The sequence below is a fragment of the Malaclemys terrapin genome, chromosome 6, assembly GCF_027887155.1.
Source record: "Malaclemys terrapin pileata isolate rMalTer1 chromosome 6, rMalTer1.hap1, whole genome shotgun sequence".
Lineage (NCBI taxonomy): Eukaryota > Metazoa > Chordata > Testudines > Emydidae > Malaclemys > Malaclemys terrapin.
Genome location: NC_071510.1, coordinates 59,803,641 through 59,823,494, shown reverse-complemented (window position 1 = coordinate 59,823,494; position 19,854 = coordinate 59,803,641). Strand labels below are relative to the sequence as shown.

The 19,854-nt window shown below is 38.5% G+C and overlaps 1 protein-coding gene across 2 annotated transcripts in view; it reads left to right on the top strand.

Annotated features, from left to right (window-relative positions):
• HSD17B4 (hydroxysteroid 17-beta dehydrogenase 4) overlaps positions 1-19,854 on the top strand; it is a 113,380-nt gene that overhangs the window by 38,411 nt on the left and 55,115 nt on the right. For both annotated transcript variants that reach the window (XM_054031691.1, XM_054031692.1), the window contains exons 11-15: positions 928-1,056; positions 11,275-11,378; positions 12,625-12,861; positions 14,835-14,886; positions 18,719-18,790. In XM_054031691.1, the coding sequence (XP_053887666.1) occupies positions 928-1,056; positions 11,275-11,378; positions 12,625-12,861; positions 14,835-14,886; positions 18,719-18,790 (594 nt within the window). The remainder of the gene's footprint in view (positions 1-927; positions 1,057-11,274; positions 11,379-12,624; positions 12,862-14,834; positions 14,887-18,718; positions 18,791-19,854) is intronic.

Here is a 19,854-nt window from a genome sequence, read left to right as displayed (position 1 = left end):
GGACAGCGTAGAACCTTGAAGTGCCCTCCACAAGAGGCAGTTGACCATTCACCCAGAAGTACTCTTTGGTTCCTGTCAAAGAGAAAAGAGTGGAGTCTTGCATAGTCGCTCCACCTGTAAACTTTTCAGTAACAAATCATGGTAAATGGTAGCAATGGGTGCTGATAGATCTCAGAATATTAACATGGAAACCTGATCAGTGTCCATCCCCAAAAAAAGATAGTCAATTAATGAGATCAACTTCCTTGCCATTTCCAAGCTGAGAGATGGATTCATAGTAGTCAAGGAAATTTGTAGCTGGCTTCATTTTAACCATTTTGAAAATTTTCTCTAAAAAGAAAGATTGGAAACATGATGACTATTGGTAAGATTGTCTGTGCCAGAAAGTATCTCCTTGAGTCAGGGTGCTAAAGATGGCTTGCTTTGAGACACTGATCTCTGGCCCTCTCTGTCACTGACCTTCTCCATCAACAGTGTTGTCCCTTTGTGATTCACCTACAGCTTCCCAAGCCCTTCCACAACCTGAGAGAGTAGCAGTGGTCAAAATCCTATGAAAGCAGAACTTGAATAGACTCCTTAAATTGGTTTATGGTACAAGTGTTCCTTGCCTAGTGAAAAGGAATGTTCAAAAACTGAAATCACATTTACAAACATTTCTGTCATGTTTTATTGGAATTTAAAATGTCATGGTATGATTCTTTAAGTGTTAACTAATGGCAAAGACTGTTTTAAATTCAACTACCTGGCACTTTTGAGTTAGATCAGAGAGGCTCTGACCTAGTTTTCTTTCTCCTTTGGGAGGGTTGGAATGAGTTTTAATTATCTCTCAGAAAGCACACTAAGAAATTGAAGGGTTCTGCAGTTTGTCTTGTTGACCACCCCCTTGAACTCTGTGATCAATGTCTTCCATTTTCGCTGTTTAATTAGTGCGCTGGGAGCGATCCCTGGGTTCCATTGTCAGGGAGAAGAATCATCCTATGACACCAGAGGCTGTGCAAGATAAATGGGAGAAGATCTGTGACTTTGATAATGCCAGCAAGCCCCGGACTATCCAAGGTAAAGGAGGTCTTTGGTATAATACAACAGTCTGGGGAAATGAATGCTCTAAGAGAGAGTTTTATAGAAACATCAGGTTTTTATTTTATGCTTTGTAGAAGGGAAAAAAGTCTGCTGAATCAGTTGAACTTCCCCTTCAGCTGTGTCCCATAAATCATTACACACTTCTAGTAGAGTCGGGCCTTTTTAATGCTATTGCTGTGCCTTTGAATGCTTGTCCTCTTCCTCAGGGGTTTCCTAGCTAAGGTGCTCAATTTTGCTATTTGTTCTGTGTTTTACAGTCAGATTAAAGATAACTGTATATTTGGTTGTACACCAATGCATGCAAGAGCACTGTGTTAATAAGGAATGTATTACCTTCTCTACTGGAATCTTGGGTTACTGTTGAAAGTTTAAGTAAGGAAAAGCTTTGGGGTTAGGGACCCTCTGGCATGACACTGGGGCTGTGATCTCCTCAGTCTCCTTATCCTAGATGACTTCTGTCAAAATTCTGCAACTACACCTGTATTCCCGCTTCATGGTTCTCCAAGGGATCCACTCTAGGCTCCCAACTCCTCTCTTGGAAAGAGACCTGCATCTAACCTGCATTTTCTAGGCTACGCAGTTCTCTGAACTAACTTTATTTCCAGAAAGCCAGACTGCCTAAACAGGCCAGCATCTGCACTTTGCTTTCTCTTCAGAGGCTATGAACGTCATTGCTGGCAGTTGTAACTTACCAAGCAGCCCTTTATAAGCAAGCACATTTATTCTTAAGATGAAAACATTACAGAGAAAACATATTAAAAACAATAAAAGTTTCTCTGTGTGCTAACAACTTATTAGAGGTCACCCATTGGTCTTTATGGGGCTTCCGTAAGCCAAAGTTCTTCCAAAATCCCAAGAAGGATTGGGCCCCCATTGGACAGATGGTCCTGTCCATTTGCTGGATCAGAAAGAAGGGCATGAATCAATTTAAACACAGTCCTTTCTTTGTCTGATGATCTCCGGAGAATCCTGTTTGAACTAGTATATGTTAGCCTCTACTGGTGGTGGTTCTTCTCCGGAGGTATTGCAACCTGAGTGAATATGCCTAATCACTCCCCATTGTGCCTACTGGAGGAATTGTGGTCATCTTCCACCATGGAATTACATACAATCCCTAGCCCACAATAATACAGTAATATATCCTAAAGATATTGCGGGAGATTGCCATATCTGTCACAATTTCAGCTTCCCTTTGATGATCCACCTGACTCCACTGCCTCTTGCTTCATCTCCCTTGTGTCCTGATTTGACCAGCAGCTCCAGACCCTATGTACCATGTTAGTCACTGTCTCAACCCTGGTCTTTACAAAGCTCCTCTCTATGATGGCCACGTTATCCTTTTCCGGTATTGCTCCCTGTCCACCTCTCCTCCCTTTCTGGCCAAGAGCATACTAATTTCTTCAGGGACAAAATTGGCACTATGTAGCAAGGGCTCTCATCCCTCTGCCTAACCTTCATTCTACCCATTGCCTCTGCTATTTCACTCCAGTGTGACTCTGGTATCTTTCCTGCTGCCTACCTCTAATCAATCCCTCATTCTGCTCCACCTCCCCTTCCATCTTCTGACTTTTCTCCTCCCCCATACTCTCATCCTTCTGTCTTACTCTCTCTCGGATGGCTTTTTCTCTCATCCTACAGATGCCTATTGTATATCTTTTCCAAAATGAAATTTCCTTTGACACCCCCTCACCCCCATTTGCCTATCCAACAATCATGTTCCTTCTTTCCATTACTTCTAAGTTTTCTAAGTGTGAAATGTATATCTGTTGCTTTGTTTTCTTCTTCTCTTAGTATTGAATGTTGTTCTGACAGTGTGAATTTTGTTAAAGCACCTTGGGCAGGGTTGGGTGCTTCATAATGGTTTTAGGAATATCTAATTGAAATAAAATAACACTATTACAGGGTGGCCCTGTGGCAGGCTGTGGCACGACAGGTGCATTTCTCTCCTTCTGTCCATGAAAGGAAAATAGTTTCCTGGTGTCTGATATAAAACTTATCTCTGGGCAGTACTTCCCCCAAAACCTGATAGCAAAACCATTTTCCACAATAAACAAATGCATATAGCAGGTTTTTCCCATTTCCCCTCTCCAGAGATATATCAGCAAGTCATCGGCTCAAGATTCATTAGCAGCGCTTTGTTCTAAGTTCCTTTGGCCCCTGATCTAGGGACCACTCTCCAGGCCTCTCTATCTGAGGGTGACTTCACTTTCTACAATCCTTCACTCAGGTCTTTGCCCCAAGGACTCCCATGACTGCTGTGTTCCACTCCTCAAGGCCTCACTCCCTGTTAGTCCTGTCTCTGTTTGGGTGATACACCCTCCTGCAGCAACCTTTTTGCTTATGGACTTGGCTTCCCCTGTCAAACTGGATCTTCAGCTTTTCCAAACTCAGTTCTCATCAAAAGCTTTCCTCCAAGCTCTTCTCTAGCAGCTTACAGTTGATGCTCTCTTTCCAAACTCAGCTCTCTCCCAGCAACGCCTGTCAGCTCTTCTTTTCTGCTCATCTTTCCTCTGTGTCTCAAGCAGCTCTCATCTGCCCCTTTTCTGACTGACTCCGTCTGTGCTCTAAGGCAACTCTGAGTCACCAGTTCTCTCTCCCCTCTAGAGAGGCGGCCCAAGTTCCAACTTTAAGCCCCAGTCAGGAGTCAGCTGACTAGTCACTGGCCTCTTTCCTCTTAAATGACCCATGTCACCCTGTGACAAAAACTTTATTGGATCCCTAGCTTCTCCCCATCCACTCCAGTGAAATATCTCTTACTAATAGTTAATGACCTTCCCCTGCCCTTGTCCAAGAACTTTTTCTGTGCTCTCTTCCTGGAACTACTTTCAGCAGAGTCAGTCGCTCTTGACTGCTCTTGTTCTGTCCCATATACAAGCTCTCATCAAATCGTGTTGCTCTTTTCCTTTATGCTATCTCCAGAATCGGTGTCTTCCTCGTAACTCCTACAATAGAAGCCTTGGTCATCTCTTGCCGTAGATGCCTTGGTCATCTCTTGCCACAGCTACTGCAGCGACTTACTCTCTGGCCTCGTCACAGCTCATCGTGGGCACCACACTAGTCTACGTAACATTTTTCCCCAGCTGATCTCATGTCACTTCCTTCTTGGGATCACTTCTTACTTTCTTCAGAAATACAAAGCTGGCAGGAGCTACTAAAAGCCAAGTGAGATTGTTTTTTCATTCAGTCCCAGCCCTGTCAAATCTCCCTCCTTGAGTTGGTAATGCCTATATTTTAACATGCTTATGCATTGATTTTATAACTTCTGCTGCCACACTGGTTTTTATAACTTCTCTTTGGATTGATACAGCTATTTAGTTAGTACCCATCTTGTTCCCATAATATAAGAACTAGGGGCCACCAAATGAAATTAATGGGCAGCAGGTCTAAAACAAATAAAAGGAAGTTCTTCACACAGCGCATAGTCAACTTGTGGAATTCCTTGCCTGAGGAGGTTGTAAAGGCTAGGACTATAACAGGGTTTAAAAGAGAACTGGATAAATTCATGGAGGTTAAGTCCATTAATGGCTATTAGCCAGGATGGGTAAGAAATGGTGTCCCTAGCCTCTGTTTGTCAGAGGGTAGTGATGGACAGCAGGAGAGAGATCATTTGATCATTACCTGCTAGGTTCACTCCCTCTGGGGCACCTGGCATTTGCCACTTTTGGTAGACAGGATACTGGGCTGGATGGACCTTTGGTTTGACCCAGGACAGCCGTTCTTATGTACCATACGTTTGCTCAGCACTATACAAAACGTAGAAAATCATAACTTCTGCCCCCCAAGGAGCTTGCAGTCTAAACCAGACAGAATTTAATATTTTATATTTTATATTGATGGAAAAAAGTATTAACCCAAAGTACTATTGTTTAACACAAGTAAATTTATTAAACCTAGAAATTCTTGGATGAGCAGAAAACCATTTGTTTATTGGTGTTGCAAAAAAGTTGTAAGATCTGCAATTCTCCTGCAAATCAGCATAATGCATACAATATATTTTTCAGGGTATTTCACTTTGGACAAATACAAAATAAGAGAAACGGATACAAAAGGCAGTATAGGATACCCTATTAATACTTAACTATATTGCATTTGCTAAAGTTGAAGATGTCTCAGTAACATTTTTCTCTCACACCCCAATGTCATCTTCTGCTTTAGTGTGGTGTTATGAAAAGGACTGTTATGTCAAAAATTCAGCAGCATGAAGATAGAGGTGTAGCTGGGCTTTGAGAGAATGAGCCCTTGTTTAATCTCTCATATATCTATGAGAATTAGCAAAAGAGTTAAAGAAAACTCTGAAGAAATTTGATAGGTCAATAAATTTTAATTTTTCAGTATGATGCATTAGAAAGTTTTTTCCCCAGTATTTTCCCAGAAAGTTTTCCCCTAGCATGAAAGTCCCCTCTGTAGTGCCTAAAGGCATTCAACTGTTAAATAAGGGAAACAAATTAGAATATTTGCATTAAAAAAGTACCTTATATATCTGCAAGTTCAAGTGCTCCCAAAAGATTTCATTAAAAACTATTACCAGTATTAATTTAAGTAATTGGATGCTGTGAAAAAGCAATTATGTACTAAAAATTATATGCAATTAAAAAAAATACGAATTAGCTAAAGCATTTACCTTTAATTTGCAAGAATATCCCATAATCAGAGATGTGTAGCTTGACTCAGCACAAAAATAATTTGGAAATTTTGAATGAGTGGTCTGACTTTAATTCCTTCTAGATTATAAGGGGTTGAAGTTTGTGCGACATGTCATTTGAAAGGTAATTTTCCTTACATTTGTAATAATCTTTAGGACTGGACCTACAATTTTGGCATGAGTTAGTTGTGATTTTTATATAGCTATTACACACAGGTTTTTTTAGACTTCTTAGAACAACATTATTTTACAAAGAAACTCTTAGTGGAACTCATTAATTTTTAATATAAACAAATTAAATATTCAATACCTATTGTTTAGATGGTAACTCATTTAGGCCCTAATCTAGCAAAACACTTAAGCATATGCTAAAGTTAAGTACGTGTTTAAGTGGTTTGCTGGATCAATGTCCTAGTGCATATGCACTGAATTCTGTGAATAACTGCAGGGAGCTATCTCAGATGAGTTTCACATACTAGAGATAATCTCATAAGGCAAAGCAAATCTGACTGGATTTTCTAAAATCATTCTAAGTAAAAATTTCCCAATTTGCCTTCCACCATTCTGTAATATGTTTAGAAAGTTTTTTCAGTTTTAATTTGACTCAAAATACTTGATGGGTAAATCAAGTCACTGAAGGAAAAGAGCAGTCTAGTTGTTTCTGGATGTGGTTATCTAGGTTTTGCTGTTTTGTTTTTTTTAAAATTGTTGGTGATGTTTTTAAACAGCCAGACCATTATCAGGGAGTGGCCAATCACTTTTGTTTATCTTACTAATTCTTTTCCCCCCTACATTCTTTTTGTTTGTTTGTGTTGCTCTACTGCTTAGAGGACCAAAGGGCTCAGTTGTGCTAGTCTCTGTAGAAACGTGATGGTCCTTGCTTCAAAGAGTTTATAGTCTTACTAGACAAGATAATGTGTGGGGAAGGGGATATAACATACAAGCAGAATTAACAGCCTGATGGTGTGTCAGCATGATGTTCTTCTGTGCTTTTTTCCCCTCTTTTGGATTTTTTGAATTAAATAATTGCTGGGACTTTTAATATTATTTATTTAAACGTATTCTAGGGCAGGGTAAGTGAGTGTGGGAAAGAATAGTCAGAGGAGGAAGGTGAGATAGGAGAGGAGTGTGGAGGGCAGTTGAATGAGACCAAGGTGTAGAGCAAGGATCAACAACCTTTGGCACACACCCCGCCAGAATAAGCACCCTGGCGGGCCGGGCCGGTTTGTTTACCTGCCCCATCTGCAGGTTGGGCCGATCGTGGCTCCCACTGGCTGTAGTTTGCTGCTTCAGGCCAATGAAGGCGGCAGGAAGCAGTGGCCAGCACGTTCCTCGGCCTGCACTGCTTCCCGCAGCCCTTGTTGGCCTGGAGTGGCGAACTGCAGCCAGTGGGAGCAGCGATCGGCCGAACCTGCGGACCCGGCAGGTAAACAAACTGGCTGACGGGCTGCGTGCCAGAGGTTGCTGATCCCTAGTGCAGAGACTGAGAGGGAGAGGGTGGGTTGTAACTGGAGCTGGCAGCTGATGAGCAGACAAAGAAAGTAAGTGATCAGCAAAAACCACAGAAAGCCATCTGATACTAGACTGCCTGGTCATCTTTGATGTCTGGGGCAAGGACCATGAGTTCTCCTCCTACCAGTTTAGATTTCAGATATCCTGTTTACTGTTTAGTGTATAAATAACCAGTATTTCCCTTTTTTTAAAAAAGAAACGAAAAAAGCACTAAGTTTGAAACCAGATCATACACGCTAACTTACACCCCACATAATCTTGATGAAGTTGAGTGTTCTGTTCTGTTGCATTAAAATCTCCTCCCACACTCAATTTATGAGGAACAAAAGGATGATGACATACTTTCAACATGATGATGACATAATTTTAACATGAAAAATGTTGTTGCCATTAGGCAACACACTCAAATTCTGGATTAATTTATGTCTTTGAGCTTCTGCATGGGCAGAAATATTTTCCTTCTAAAGGTCATTACATGGCAATCGTGTGTGTTTTTTTTTTTTTTTTTTTAACTTTTACGTTTTTTACAGCACCCAAAAGTGAGCTAGTGACCTCACCAAATAGCTAGCTGGCACATGTCTGAGCCTCAAAGAGCGTATTGTCTGCTTCCATATATGGCACAACAAAGAGTGTAATCACACTCTGGGATGAGATTGTGAGAGGAAAGACAGTGGTCCCAGCAATAAGATTACACAATTGGTCAGCAAAGGTGTGTCCACAGCACAGCTAAACACTTTTACAAAACACCTTTTATTAAATACAAATATAACATTTTTTGTATTAAGCATGTTAGTTAGTTCTCAGCTTTGTGTATATGTGGCAGAACTGGGCTGATTATCCTGTGGCCTAGCACATGACGCCAGTGGCCTGTCCCCATTCTCTGGAGACACCAGATGGTGCAGGAGCTCCCAAGTTTCTGGATGGGGGGTGGAGAAAGAGTTGGTCGGGGCAGACATAAGGTTGTATGAGCAACTATAAATCTGGCATCTCCTAACTTTCAAGAGCTTGACTTTGCAACCTAAAGAATATGCTTTTAACCTTTATTTTATATATATATATATATATATATATATATATATATACACATATACACACACACATACATTATATATATAAAATAATGTAATAGTGTGTGTGTGTGTGTGTGTGTGTGTATATGTGTATGTATATATGTGTATGTATATGTAATTTATGGAGTGCCAGCCATATGCTAAGAATAGAGCTAGAAACAAAGAAACAGTTATTCTTCTGAAGTAAGAATTAATTATTGTATAATACAAAGTAGTTTACTTCGAAATGTGTGTTAGTTTTAATGTTTTTGATGTAGTAATGTCGTCTTCAATTTGACAAATCTGTTAATTCACATGATGATAACATTCACAAGACACTTAAATATAAAATATCAGACATTTAATGTAATCTAATTTCCTCGGAGTCTTGGTTGGATGCATTGAAAATGTAACCTTGCATAACAGGAATGAGTCATGTCTGGTCAATTGCTAAAATATCATTGTAAATCTAATGCTGTAGGTGGGACTGCTGTTTCCTATGCCAGGCAGCAGCAGGTCAGTGGAGATTAAATTGGATTAATGTGTTGAGACACAGCAGTTGCATACTGCTGTAGCAGTACTTTTTAGAAAATGGGAGGAATATTGGTCAGTTGTGGGGTTCTTGACTGTATAAGTTTAGCGAGCAAACTGCTCACAACATTGAAATTGATCCTTTATTTAATATAGTGTTCTTTTAAAAACAAAGCAAAAGTACCCTCCATTCTCACATCTGATTGCAGCGATAATATTTTAATGGCTTACTTAAAGCCTTTCAGACATCTGAAGAGCATCTTTTAAAAGCGATCTTGTTTTTAAACAGTCATGAAAAACATATATTAACTTATACTTGCTACTGTGAAATAAATATCTCAAGAAGTTCAGTGCCTGACTAACAGGCATATCTCACACTCTAGATGTCTTTGCTGTGAATTTAAAGAACAGTTAATCAAATTACAAACCCAGCAACCCCCTACAAAAGTCCTTCCCCAAAAGCCAACCTCCATCAAGCCCTCTTTCTCCCCCACTCACCCCCAAAAGATTTGCCTTGCAAAGTGCTCTGAAGATGAACAAATCTGATCTGAAAGTACCCAAGAGAGGATGTAGTTCCAAAGCTGAGGGCCCCTCATTGAGAATGCTCTACCAATTGCCCTTTCAATGTGGATCCAGGTCAAATGCTGCTGCTGACCACAACTGCGGCAGTAATGCATGGAGAGACACAAGTATCTCAAATAGGCTGATCCCAGGCCATTTAGAATCGTAGAAGTGTAGGACTGGAAGGTACCTCAATAGGTCATCTGATCCAGATCCCTGCACTCAAGGCAGGACTAAGTAATACCTAGACTATTCCTGACAGGTGTTTGTCTAACCTGTTAGTAAAAACCTGCACAACCTCCCTAGGCAATTTGTTCCAGTGTTTAGCTACCCTGACCGTTAAGAGGTTTTTCGTAATGTCCAACCTAATCCTGCCTTGCTGCAATTTAAACCCATTGCTACTTGTCCTATCCTTGGAGGTTTAGGAGAACAATTTTTTACCCTTCTTGTAACAACCTTTTACATACTTGAAAACTGTTATCATGGACCCCCTCAGTCTTCTCTTCTATAGACGAAACAAACACAATTTTTTCAATCCTTCTTCATAGGTCATGTTTTCTAGACCTTTGATCATGTTTGTTGCTTCCTTTGGACTTTCTCCAATTTGTCCACATCTTTCCTGAAATGTGGCACTCAGAACTGGACACAATAATCAGTTGAGGCTTTATCAGTGCAGAGTGGAAGAATTACTTCTTGTGTCTTGTTTACAGCACTCCCGCTAATACATCCCAGAATAATGTTCACTTTTTTTTGCCATTAGTGTTACACTGCTGAAATAGGGCTTTATGGTGCGGGGGAACCCAAATCACTAACCTTAAAATTTCATCCAGACACTAATAAGCAAAGATTCCCAAAGCATAGGTATCATGTGCTCCAGCCAAGATGCACCACTTAAAAGATGGGCTTCACCATTCTGTACTAGCATAAGTCTCCAGATGCTTAATGCATAGTTCCGTATAAAATGCATATCAGGAATCTCATTTTAAGATAATGTCAGCATGAATCATGGTAGCAAGGTGCTCATCCGAAAAACTGATTCGGTCTTCTAGCTAGAGGCAAATGGGAGGGACATTCTGTGGTTGGTTAGCAGCTGCTGGGGAAACAAAACCACCCCCAGATTTGCAAATTCTAGTAACATTTGAGAGAGAGACACCCTCCCTAAGAGAGGCACAAACAATCCTTTTGATAACTTTGCCTTTACCCAGACTAGCCACCATTTCCCATTGGATCTGAAGCTACAGTCTGCCTCCAGCAAATATGGCCACCACGTCACATTGTTTCCAAGGGGGTTGAGGCTAAGCTACTCTCTAGAAAGATGGTGGCACCTCAGACACTATGTAAGGACCAGGCAGATAACAGGAGACTGTGAAGGTGCTGGGAATCAGAGTGGGGGGCGGGTGTTGAGGGGTGAGTTGGGAAGCAGGACAGGAAACTGATAGGGTGGGTGCAAAAGAATATGGGGGCACAGGGCAGGTTGAGGGGGCTGCAAGAGAAGGTGGTGGGGAGAAGACTGTGAGAGGGTGAGGGAAGGAATTACTGGGGACAAATGAGTGTAAGAAGCAGGGGAAGAACAGGAGACTGGGTGGCAAAAACAGTGGGAATTTCAGTGGGGCAGTTCCCTATCTTACCTAGTTAGAGGGAGATAAAGAGCAAAAGAGTATGAATCACAGCTCATTACTTAGTGCAGAGTCAGTAGAACACCTGTAGGATGTAATTGCCACACATGGTTTGTAGGCATCAGTAAGGTACAGAACTAAAATCTGTTTAGAGAAATCTGTATATATTGAATCACCCCTGCCCCCATTTTTTATTTTTCCCATATGTCATTGAAAGAAGGATCTACTTTTGCAGGGTTCTTTGGCTATTTTTAAATCATTTGTTCCCTTTTGTTTGTTCCAGAGTCGGTAAGCTTACTGAATGATGTGCTAAGTCAAATAGAATCTGAAGGAGTTTCCATGAATCCCACAAGCTATACTAGATCCGCTTCTTCAGGCTTTGACCCAGTAAGTTAAAATTCTTCTGCAAGGTACTCATCTTTTAGCTATCAAAAGACCCAAAGCAAGGACAAGCTTGCTCACAGCGTGTGATCAGATGCTTTGGCTTGCTTTCTGTAAAGGTCGCTTTTTAGATGTGCACTAGAGCAGAAATAATAAACTCGCACCCTATTCTCCTCTCATTTTCTCTAATTGGCGGTAGAACTTCTGAAGTTATAAATTAAACTATCAGACTTACCACCTCTTGCACTTTGGAGCATTCTGACACCCTAAATAGGATATTGTTCAGAATGAGGGTGAAGACACTACATCTCTGTTTTTTACCTGACAGACAAGGCTTTTTGTGAAGTGCTCTTTTTCTTATCTTTCACATGGCTGATTTACCTCACCCACAAGTTCTAGGTGGGATGAGCTGTCTATTATGGTGCTAATTATTTCATTAGTGTTGGTCTTTAATCACGATTGTTTATTGAGCTGTCCACTGTAATGTTGTTTTTCTTTGAAATACTGCATAATGTAATTTGCAGGATGTGGTTTTTTATTGCCATATATTCTACGATGATATAGACAGGGCATCCTTACAGTATATTTATTGTTATGGAATATATTTAAAGGAAAAAAAAACAAATACCACTTCAGTTCCAGAAATATCTTCCCTGTGACATGGCATGTAAGTAGGGCTGTTGATAAATTGCAGTTAACTCACTTAATTAACTAAAAAAAATTAATCGCGATTAAAAAAGATTAATTGCAATTAATCGCACTGTTAAACAATAGAATACAAATTAAAATTTATTAAATATTTTGGATGTTTTTCTACATTTTCATTTTTATTGTATTCTGTTTGCAATTGAAATCAAAGTTTATATTTTTGATTATAAATATTTGCACTCTAAAAATGATAAACAAAATAAATAAGTTTTTTTCAATTCACCACATACAAGTACTGTAGTGCAATCAAATGTAGGGTTTATTTTGTTACATAATTGCACTCAAAAACAAAACAATGTAAAACTTCAGCACCTACAAGTCCACTCAGTCCTCCTACTTGTTCAGCCAATCACACGATTAATTTTTTGGATCGTGTGATTAATTTTTTTGGATCACTTGACAGTCCTACATGTAAGTAATCATAGCACGGTTGTTAATACATTACGTTGAAGCTATATGATGATTGTGCCTGCAGAAAGTAAATTGAAATCAAATACTACATAGCATTTAACTTTGAATTATACTATATATTTTTAATCCACAGAGCAAATATGTTGGCCAAAAGTTGCCCACAGTGATGTATAATTATACTCACTTGCAACCGATTTTGTACGCTCTTGGTGTGGGAATGTCAACCCAGGATCCAGACCATCTAAAATTTCTTTATGAAGGCAGTGAAGAGTTCTGTTGTTTACCTACCTTTGGAGTCATCCCAGCTCAGGCAGCTATGTGGGATGGTGGACTTTCTAGTGTTCCAGGACTCAACATTGACTTCACAAAGGTATGTATGATTTAGACATTGCAATTTATTTTGTGATGCATGCTATATAAACTGACTGTAAATGGCTCAGTATATATACCAAAACTTCAGAGATCGCTGTTGTTCTAGAAAGAGAAAAAGTAACAGGCTCTGATTTCTTGCAACCCAGGGAAAAACTTGTATTGAAATGAGTTACCTACCTCTCTGGTATAGCGTTCATGTTTTTTATTTTTCCCCTAAGCTGCATATGAATCACATGTGTCTGTCTGTCTCTCCTCTCTATCTCTCTCGCTCTCTTTTTTTTTTTTTTTTTAAGTGGGAATCTTGCTTGAAGAGCAGCATCCTCTTTATTAAAAACCAAAAATCTTTATCTAGCTCTGACTTCTTTTTTGTTAATGGAGGGATTCTATTTTTGAGCAATTTCTTTTGCTCTTTCCTGGGATGAAGCTCTCTACCATAGATAATCTAGAAAGCAAGTACAATAAGTGTAATCTTTGCTTTTTTTATTTAGTTAAGGAAAAAACATAGTGCTCCATAAAACAGAGGGAGGCCCCCTCAAAAGGTTGTAGTGTCTATTATTCTTACCATGTTCTACACATAGGCTATGGGAAGAAGAGCAACATACCGTTATCCGCATCCTGGGAATGGTGGTATAGAGCCAAATGTTATCCTCCCTCTCTCATTGGTCCCGTACATTAAAGTAAATTACAGTCAAAAGGCTCTTTGGTCATCTCCCCTGCAATGTTGTTTGTCTTCAAATTCCATGCATTACAAATCTGAGTGGTTGTTACCTTATCTAGTAACACTGAACATTCAAAGCACCGAATTATAGCTGGGATATTTGTTAAAACATTTTTTAAAAGGTCTACTTTTACACCTGAACTATTTTTTAAAATAATTTTAAACCTAAGAACTTGGTGTTGTTCAGTGAAATTACATTGCTTAGCATGAAATCTGCTGCTAATTGAGAATCTATAATAGATGCTCAGAAGGAGTGAATGAACAGTTAATCATAACTTTGGTGCTGGACATTATGAAAACTGGATTCCACTTCAGAAGTTTTGTCAGTGATTAAAAGGATAGCATAAATATGCTGGAAATATTTTAACATTTACTTAAAATTTAGGAAATCTGACATTTTCACTGCTCTCCCTCTCATTGACATTCTGTTTTGAATGCACTTCCTTTTAAGATGATTTCTAAGGTTAGAAAAGAAGTTCTGCAGCTTGGAGTGTTCAAATTTTTAGTAATGGGAAATGCTTATAAATTGATGTGTGTGTAGTCTCATGCTAACTGATTTATTCTGTTTGAGTTATTGACACATGATGGGGTAGACGACAGAGGTTAACCTGGCAATAAAATTGCCCATATTTATCTTTTTGATGGCTTCTTCCTAATTAGAATTTTAGAAAAATAGAAATGTAGGGCGGTAAGGGACCTGCAAAGATCAAGTCCATCTGCCTTGGCTGAAGCAGGATTAAGTATACATAGACAATCCTTGCCTGGTGTTTGCTAGCCTGTTCTTAAAAACCTCCAAGGATGGGGATTCACCTGTTATGGTACTGAACTATCCTTGTAGTTAGCAAGTTTTCCTTAATATCCAACCTGGATCTCCCCGTGCTCAGTATGTTCAACGAAAATACTGTGTGATTGTAAGTCAGGGCTGATTGTGGAAGGCTGCTTGATTTTAGGCTGTTACCAACAACTTCCAAAGATGTGTGTGTCAAAATAATTCCTGCACTCAAAGTAATGTAACAAAATATTCTGAAATAATGAACTCGTCAATTTCGACTGGTATTTTTAGTGCAGCTAAAAATATCCAGGTGTGGAAAGAACTTGATATAATTTCTCACTGCTCTGTTTTGTAGCAATATGTTTTCATTCTGAACACATTTCCAAAATATCTGTATCTGCATATTTGCTTATGACAGGGACGGGGGAAGTTGTGGCAAATGATACTGATTGTCATTATAGTGCTGCTTATTTTTACACAGCTACTGCATGGTGAGCAATATCTGGAGTTATATAAACCACTTCCAACCTCAGGTCAGTCCTTTACTCTGATGGTTTCATATTCACCATGACAGCACTTCACTTTTCTTTTGTATCAGCATTACATAAGGAAATACGGATACATTGTTTAGAACTGGTTTCTGTTGCAAATTTACTCTGTATTTTGTTTGTGTTGCTTTATCATACTGGTGTTGGAACTTTCCAATCAGCTGTCCTTTTAAAAAAAAATCTGATCAGATGGTGCATTTTTTTTTTTTTTTTTTGGTCTAACAACTATAGTTTATATTTGTTGTGATGTACTTAGTAAAAACAAGGTAACAATTGGCTTTCTGCTGAGCTGCCTGAAAAAGAATATTCAGTTGCTCACTAAACATAAATTAGTGTGCCTTCACAATGTGTTATATATAGCTCATGATCAACTCACTAATTAGACTTAATTAATTACCTCTGGGAGTTGATATTATAAATTGTCAGAATATGTTTCCAGAAACTGTACTTTGTTACATAGTTAATTTCATTCTTTAAGTCTCCCAGACATAGGAATGTAAACAAAGTATGTTTTAATTTTAGAAAGACAAGCTGGACCAAATTCTGTTGGTGAGAGCGAGAAGCTTTTGACCTTATAGAGATGTGAACAAAGACACACTTATCCCTTGCCTTCAAAATTTTCATTGAAAAATGTATTATTGGATAATCAGGTCTATGTCCAAAGAGATTATATATTTCTGTTTTATAAGACTTCACTAAGTACAAAGATAAGAACAACCATATTGGGTTAGACCACTGGTCCATTTAGCCCAATATTCTGTTTTCTGACAGTGGACAATGCCAGGAACTTCAGAGGAAATGACAGAAGAGGCAATCATCAAGTGATCCTTACCCCCTGTCATCCCCTCAGAGCTTCTGGCAAACAGAGGCTAGGGACATTCAGAGCATGGTTTTGCATCACCACCCATTCTGCTTAATAGTCATTGATATACCTATTCTCCATGAACTTATCTAGTTCTTTTTTTGAACCCTGTTTTAATTTTGGCCTTCACAACATCGTTGGCAAAGAGTTCCACAGGTTGACTGTGTGTTGTGTGAAGAAGTACTTCCTTTTGTTTGTTTTAAACGTGCTGTCTATTCATTTATTTGGGTGACCGGTAGTACTTGTATTATGTGAAGGAGTAAATAAAACTTCCTTATTCACTTTCTCTACACTATTCATGATTTTATAGACCTCTTTCATATTCCCAGTGTTTTTAATCTCTCTTCATATGGAAGCCGTTCCATACCCCTAATCATTTTTGTTGCCCTTCACTGAATCTTTTTCAATTCCAGCACTGGTTGCCAGAATATATGTGAATTTATTTGTAAAGTGGTATTGAGAAATTCTTCAGAGAAAGAGATGAGAGCAAGTGGGGAAGAAACCAAATAAACCACGGATAAACTAGTTCTTTGCTTCTGAGAGCGAAAGGAAGCACCTGGGCTCTTTATTGCTTGCAGGAAAGATGGCATGCTCCCCATTAATTGACAGGACTCTATGAATAAGATCATATTGTTCAGGCTGATATTTAAATTGTTTGCAGATCTGTCAACCGATTTAAAACAATAACATCTCAAAAAATAGAATATCATATTGCATAGGATACTGGCCACCAGTTCCTTTCTTGGATTGTCTCCAGAGTTGCTGTTAGTTTGAAAACTTCTTAAGAGCTTTCAGAAGGCAATTCCTATTACCTCATTCCTGACCTTAAATAAATCTATTTAAAAAATGTATTTGCCCTATTTGCTGGTACACACACACAAAAATGATATGTGATATATATATATATATATATATATATATATATATATATATACACACACACAATGCATATTATGATATAGACCTGTGTGTAAAAATAGTTTATTTTTTTTTTAATTGTTGAAATGCAAGAATTTTCATTTGCCTCCCTAGAGGTGTAAAATATTCAGGATAAGAACACAGAGACACTTGTTTGAGAGAAGCTTGGCTTCAATATTCAAGTTATGCTTAAAATCTTGTATTTTATAACTTTGAATGATAAGAAAGCTTGTGATGGTTAAGAGCCCGATTCTTTGAACATTTTGGGTTTAATAATTGAAAATGGATTGTGTTAAAAGGGTTTATTGGGAGGGGAAGAAGTCCCTAGCCTGATAAAGGCTAAACATTTTAATTAGAGCTTTTTGCAGTACTTGATAGTTAGGGTGTTGTCGCGGATTCAGAAGCTCTTTTAATTATATTTTTATGTACCAGTGACATGAGAAGACAGTAAACCGAACATTTTCCTGCTATTTGACATTCAGCATTACAAGTTGGTCCACATGTAGTGTGAGCATTCTGGATAAAGAAAGAGGACATACGAAATGGCTAAATAAATACACTGCGCTTCCTGCACCAAATAATTAGTATATGTGATACAACTTGTCTACGTTCTCTAGGAGAAGACTCTTTACAAATAAAAGAGAAGTAGTGGGAAATTTAATGTGAAGTACAAAACTTTAAGACTATAGAGAGCCATTAATTTTTCAAATTTTGTAAATAGTTGCTTTTGGGAAGTGGACCTGCTCTAAGGGCTGAGATAAACAGTATATTTTGTGTGTATTCAGAAGTGTCTACTTTTGATTCACTATATTTTGCACTTATATAGCATTTACAATCTATATGTGCTTCATCAGCAAGCTTTGCCTTAAAGGACAGTCAATCAACTTGCAACCTATTTCATTTTGAGACAGATGTTGGTAGTGGTTTCAGGTGCTACTTTTGCTTCTCAGTGACCTGACAGTTTCTGTGGTTTTATAATTAAATTTTCTTATGTTTCACAAAATGTAATTTGTTTTCCCTCCCTTTCTGTTTGTGTGTGAAACTCGGAGGAAAGTAAATTGTTTCTCCATATTACAAATACTTTCATTAACTTTACACAAAATGCATCAAGAAGACAAATAGAAAAAAGCAGTTAAATTGTTTCTATCAATTATAATTTTAGCCGTTACTGTTAAAAATAAGAGGTAAAATATTTTCAGACAGAAGCATGTTTTTCAATGGGCATATTAAGTCTCACAATAATCCTTGGCAGTATATGCCTGTTTCTCTTCCTTGGCACACCTGCCAGTTATCCTGTTTTTGGTAGACTGTGTCCAAGGGTTCTACTGGGAAAAGATATATGAATAAGCTTCAACACTCATACAGTTATTGTTGTGAAATTAATGAGCCAGTCTAAACCTTGAGAGGTTCATAAATATTCCAGACGTGAGTGCACCTTAACTTCTGGTAGACACTAGTGGCTTGTCTACATGATGAGTTAGTGCACAGCAAGCCAGGATGTGAATGTACAGTGTGCTAGCTTTGCCATGTGGACCCTGTTACTGCGCACTAAGTTTCATCGTGCACTTTGATGTATTGATGCTTGAAATAGGAGTATGTCAGAGTGCACTATGGAACTTTTAGGTACCAGGGTTTATATGGCAAATTAGTACACTGTAGATTCACATCCTGGTTTGCCACGAGCTAACTCACCATTTAGGTAAGCCTCAATCTGGCAACTATCTCCACCCAGGCAGATGCCTCTCAAACGCAGTGAGGCTCTGAGTGGACACTGGAGTCAGTTACAGGATTGGGATCTAAACATATACCGGTTTCTGTTAACTGACATTTTAAACAAAAACCTCACCTGCATTGTATTAATATATTAGAAATAAATTATTTCTATTTATATGTTCTAAAACTTTACTTGTGTGTATTACAAACCTGGGAATATTTGTAATTAGCTTTGCTAAAATACTCCTGCAAAATTCATGTTGTATTGTAATTTAAGACCTTTATACTACAACATATGTATTTTCCTATTCTCTCTCCTTTCAGGATCGTTAACTTCAGAATCAACTATTGCTGATATTCTTGACAAAGGCTCAGGAGCACTTATTCTCTTAGATGGTAACCTTATGGTAACTTATTAAAGAGACACAATCGAAGCTGACAGTCTCAAAATTTAACCTATGCTAACAATAACTTTCAGCCTAAAATTAGTTTAAATTCTTAGGTTCTGGCCACATGGCCCAGTGACTGCTGAGAAATGAATTAATTTGCAATCATGTGCATGTTGCCTTGTTCTTTGGAATAGCTAGGATACTGAAATTAAGAATACTCCTTTTTGAGAGAACATTGACAGAAGATTCAGTATTGTTCCTGCCCACCTGAGGAGAGAGATGGTGCTGAATACACAAACAGAACAAAGCTAATACTTCTAATACATAGTCTTATCTGAAGTTGGTTAGCTTAAACTGTGTTTCTCTTAAAAAGGGGGGTGTGGGTGTGGGTGTGTAAAATCCAACATCTAATTTAGGGGTCGGCAACGTTTCAGAAGCGGTGTGCCAAGTCTTCGTTTACTCACTCTAATTTAAGGTTTTGCGTGCCAGTAATACATGTTAACGTTTTTAGAAGGTCTCTTTCTATAATATATAACTAAACTATTGTTGTATGTAAAGTAAATAAGGTTTTTAAAATGTTTAAGAAGCTTCATTTAAAATTAAATTAAAATGCAGAGCCCCTCGAACTGGTGGCCAGGACCCGGGCAGTGTGAGTGCCACTGAAAATCAGCTCGCATGCCGCCTTCAGCATGCGTGCCATAGGTTGCCTACCCCTGATCTAATTAAATTGACTGCCAACTTGAATTTTATGAAAGGACATCCTTTAAGTTATGTCCTGAAATGTTTGTATTCTTTTTGTTAATTTTTTTTCTGCTCGTGCATTAATTTAGTAGGCCCAAGAAGTCCATAACTTGTATTTTTCTTTCACAAAATAAATGGGTCTTGATTTCTGGGGACATGGTTATGGTATAATATGACTGTTGGGAAGTTCAAGTTTTAGAATGAGACTAATAGGGAATGAACCACCAGATTTTTTGAGGTAGTGTACTGTTTAGATTGCTATATGAACCCTTTAAAATTTTCCCCCTACTGTTTCCTCAAAACCTCCAAATAATACTACTAATTCCTGAT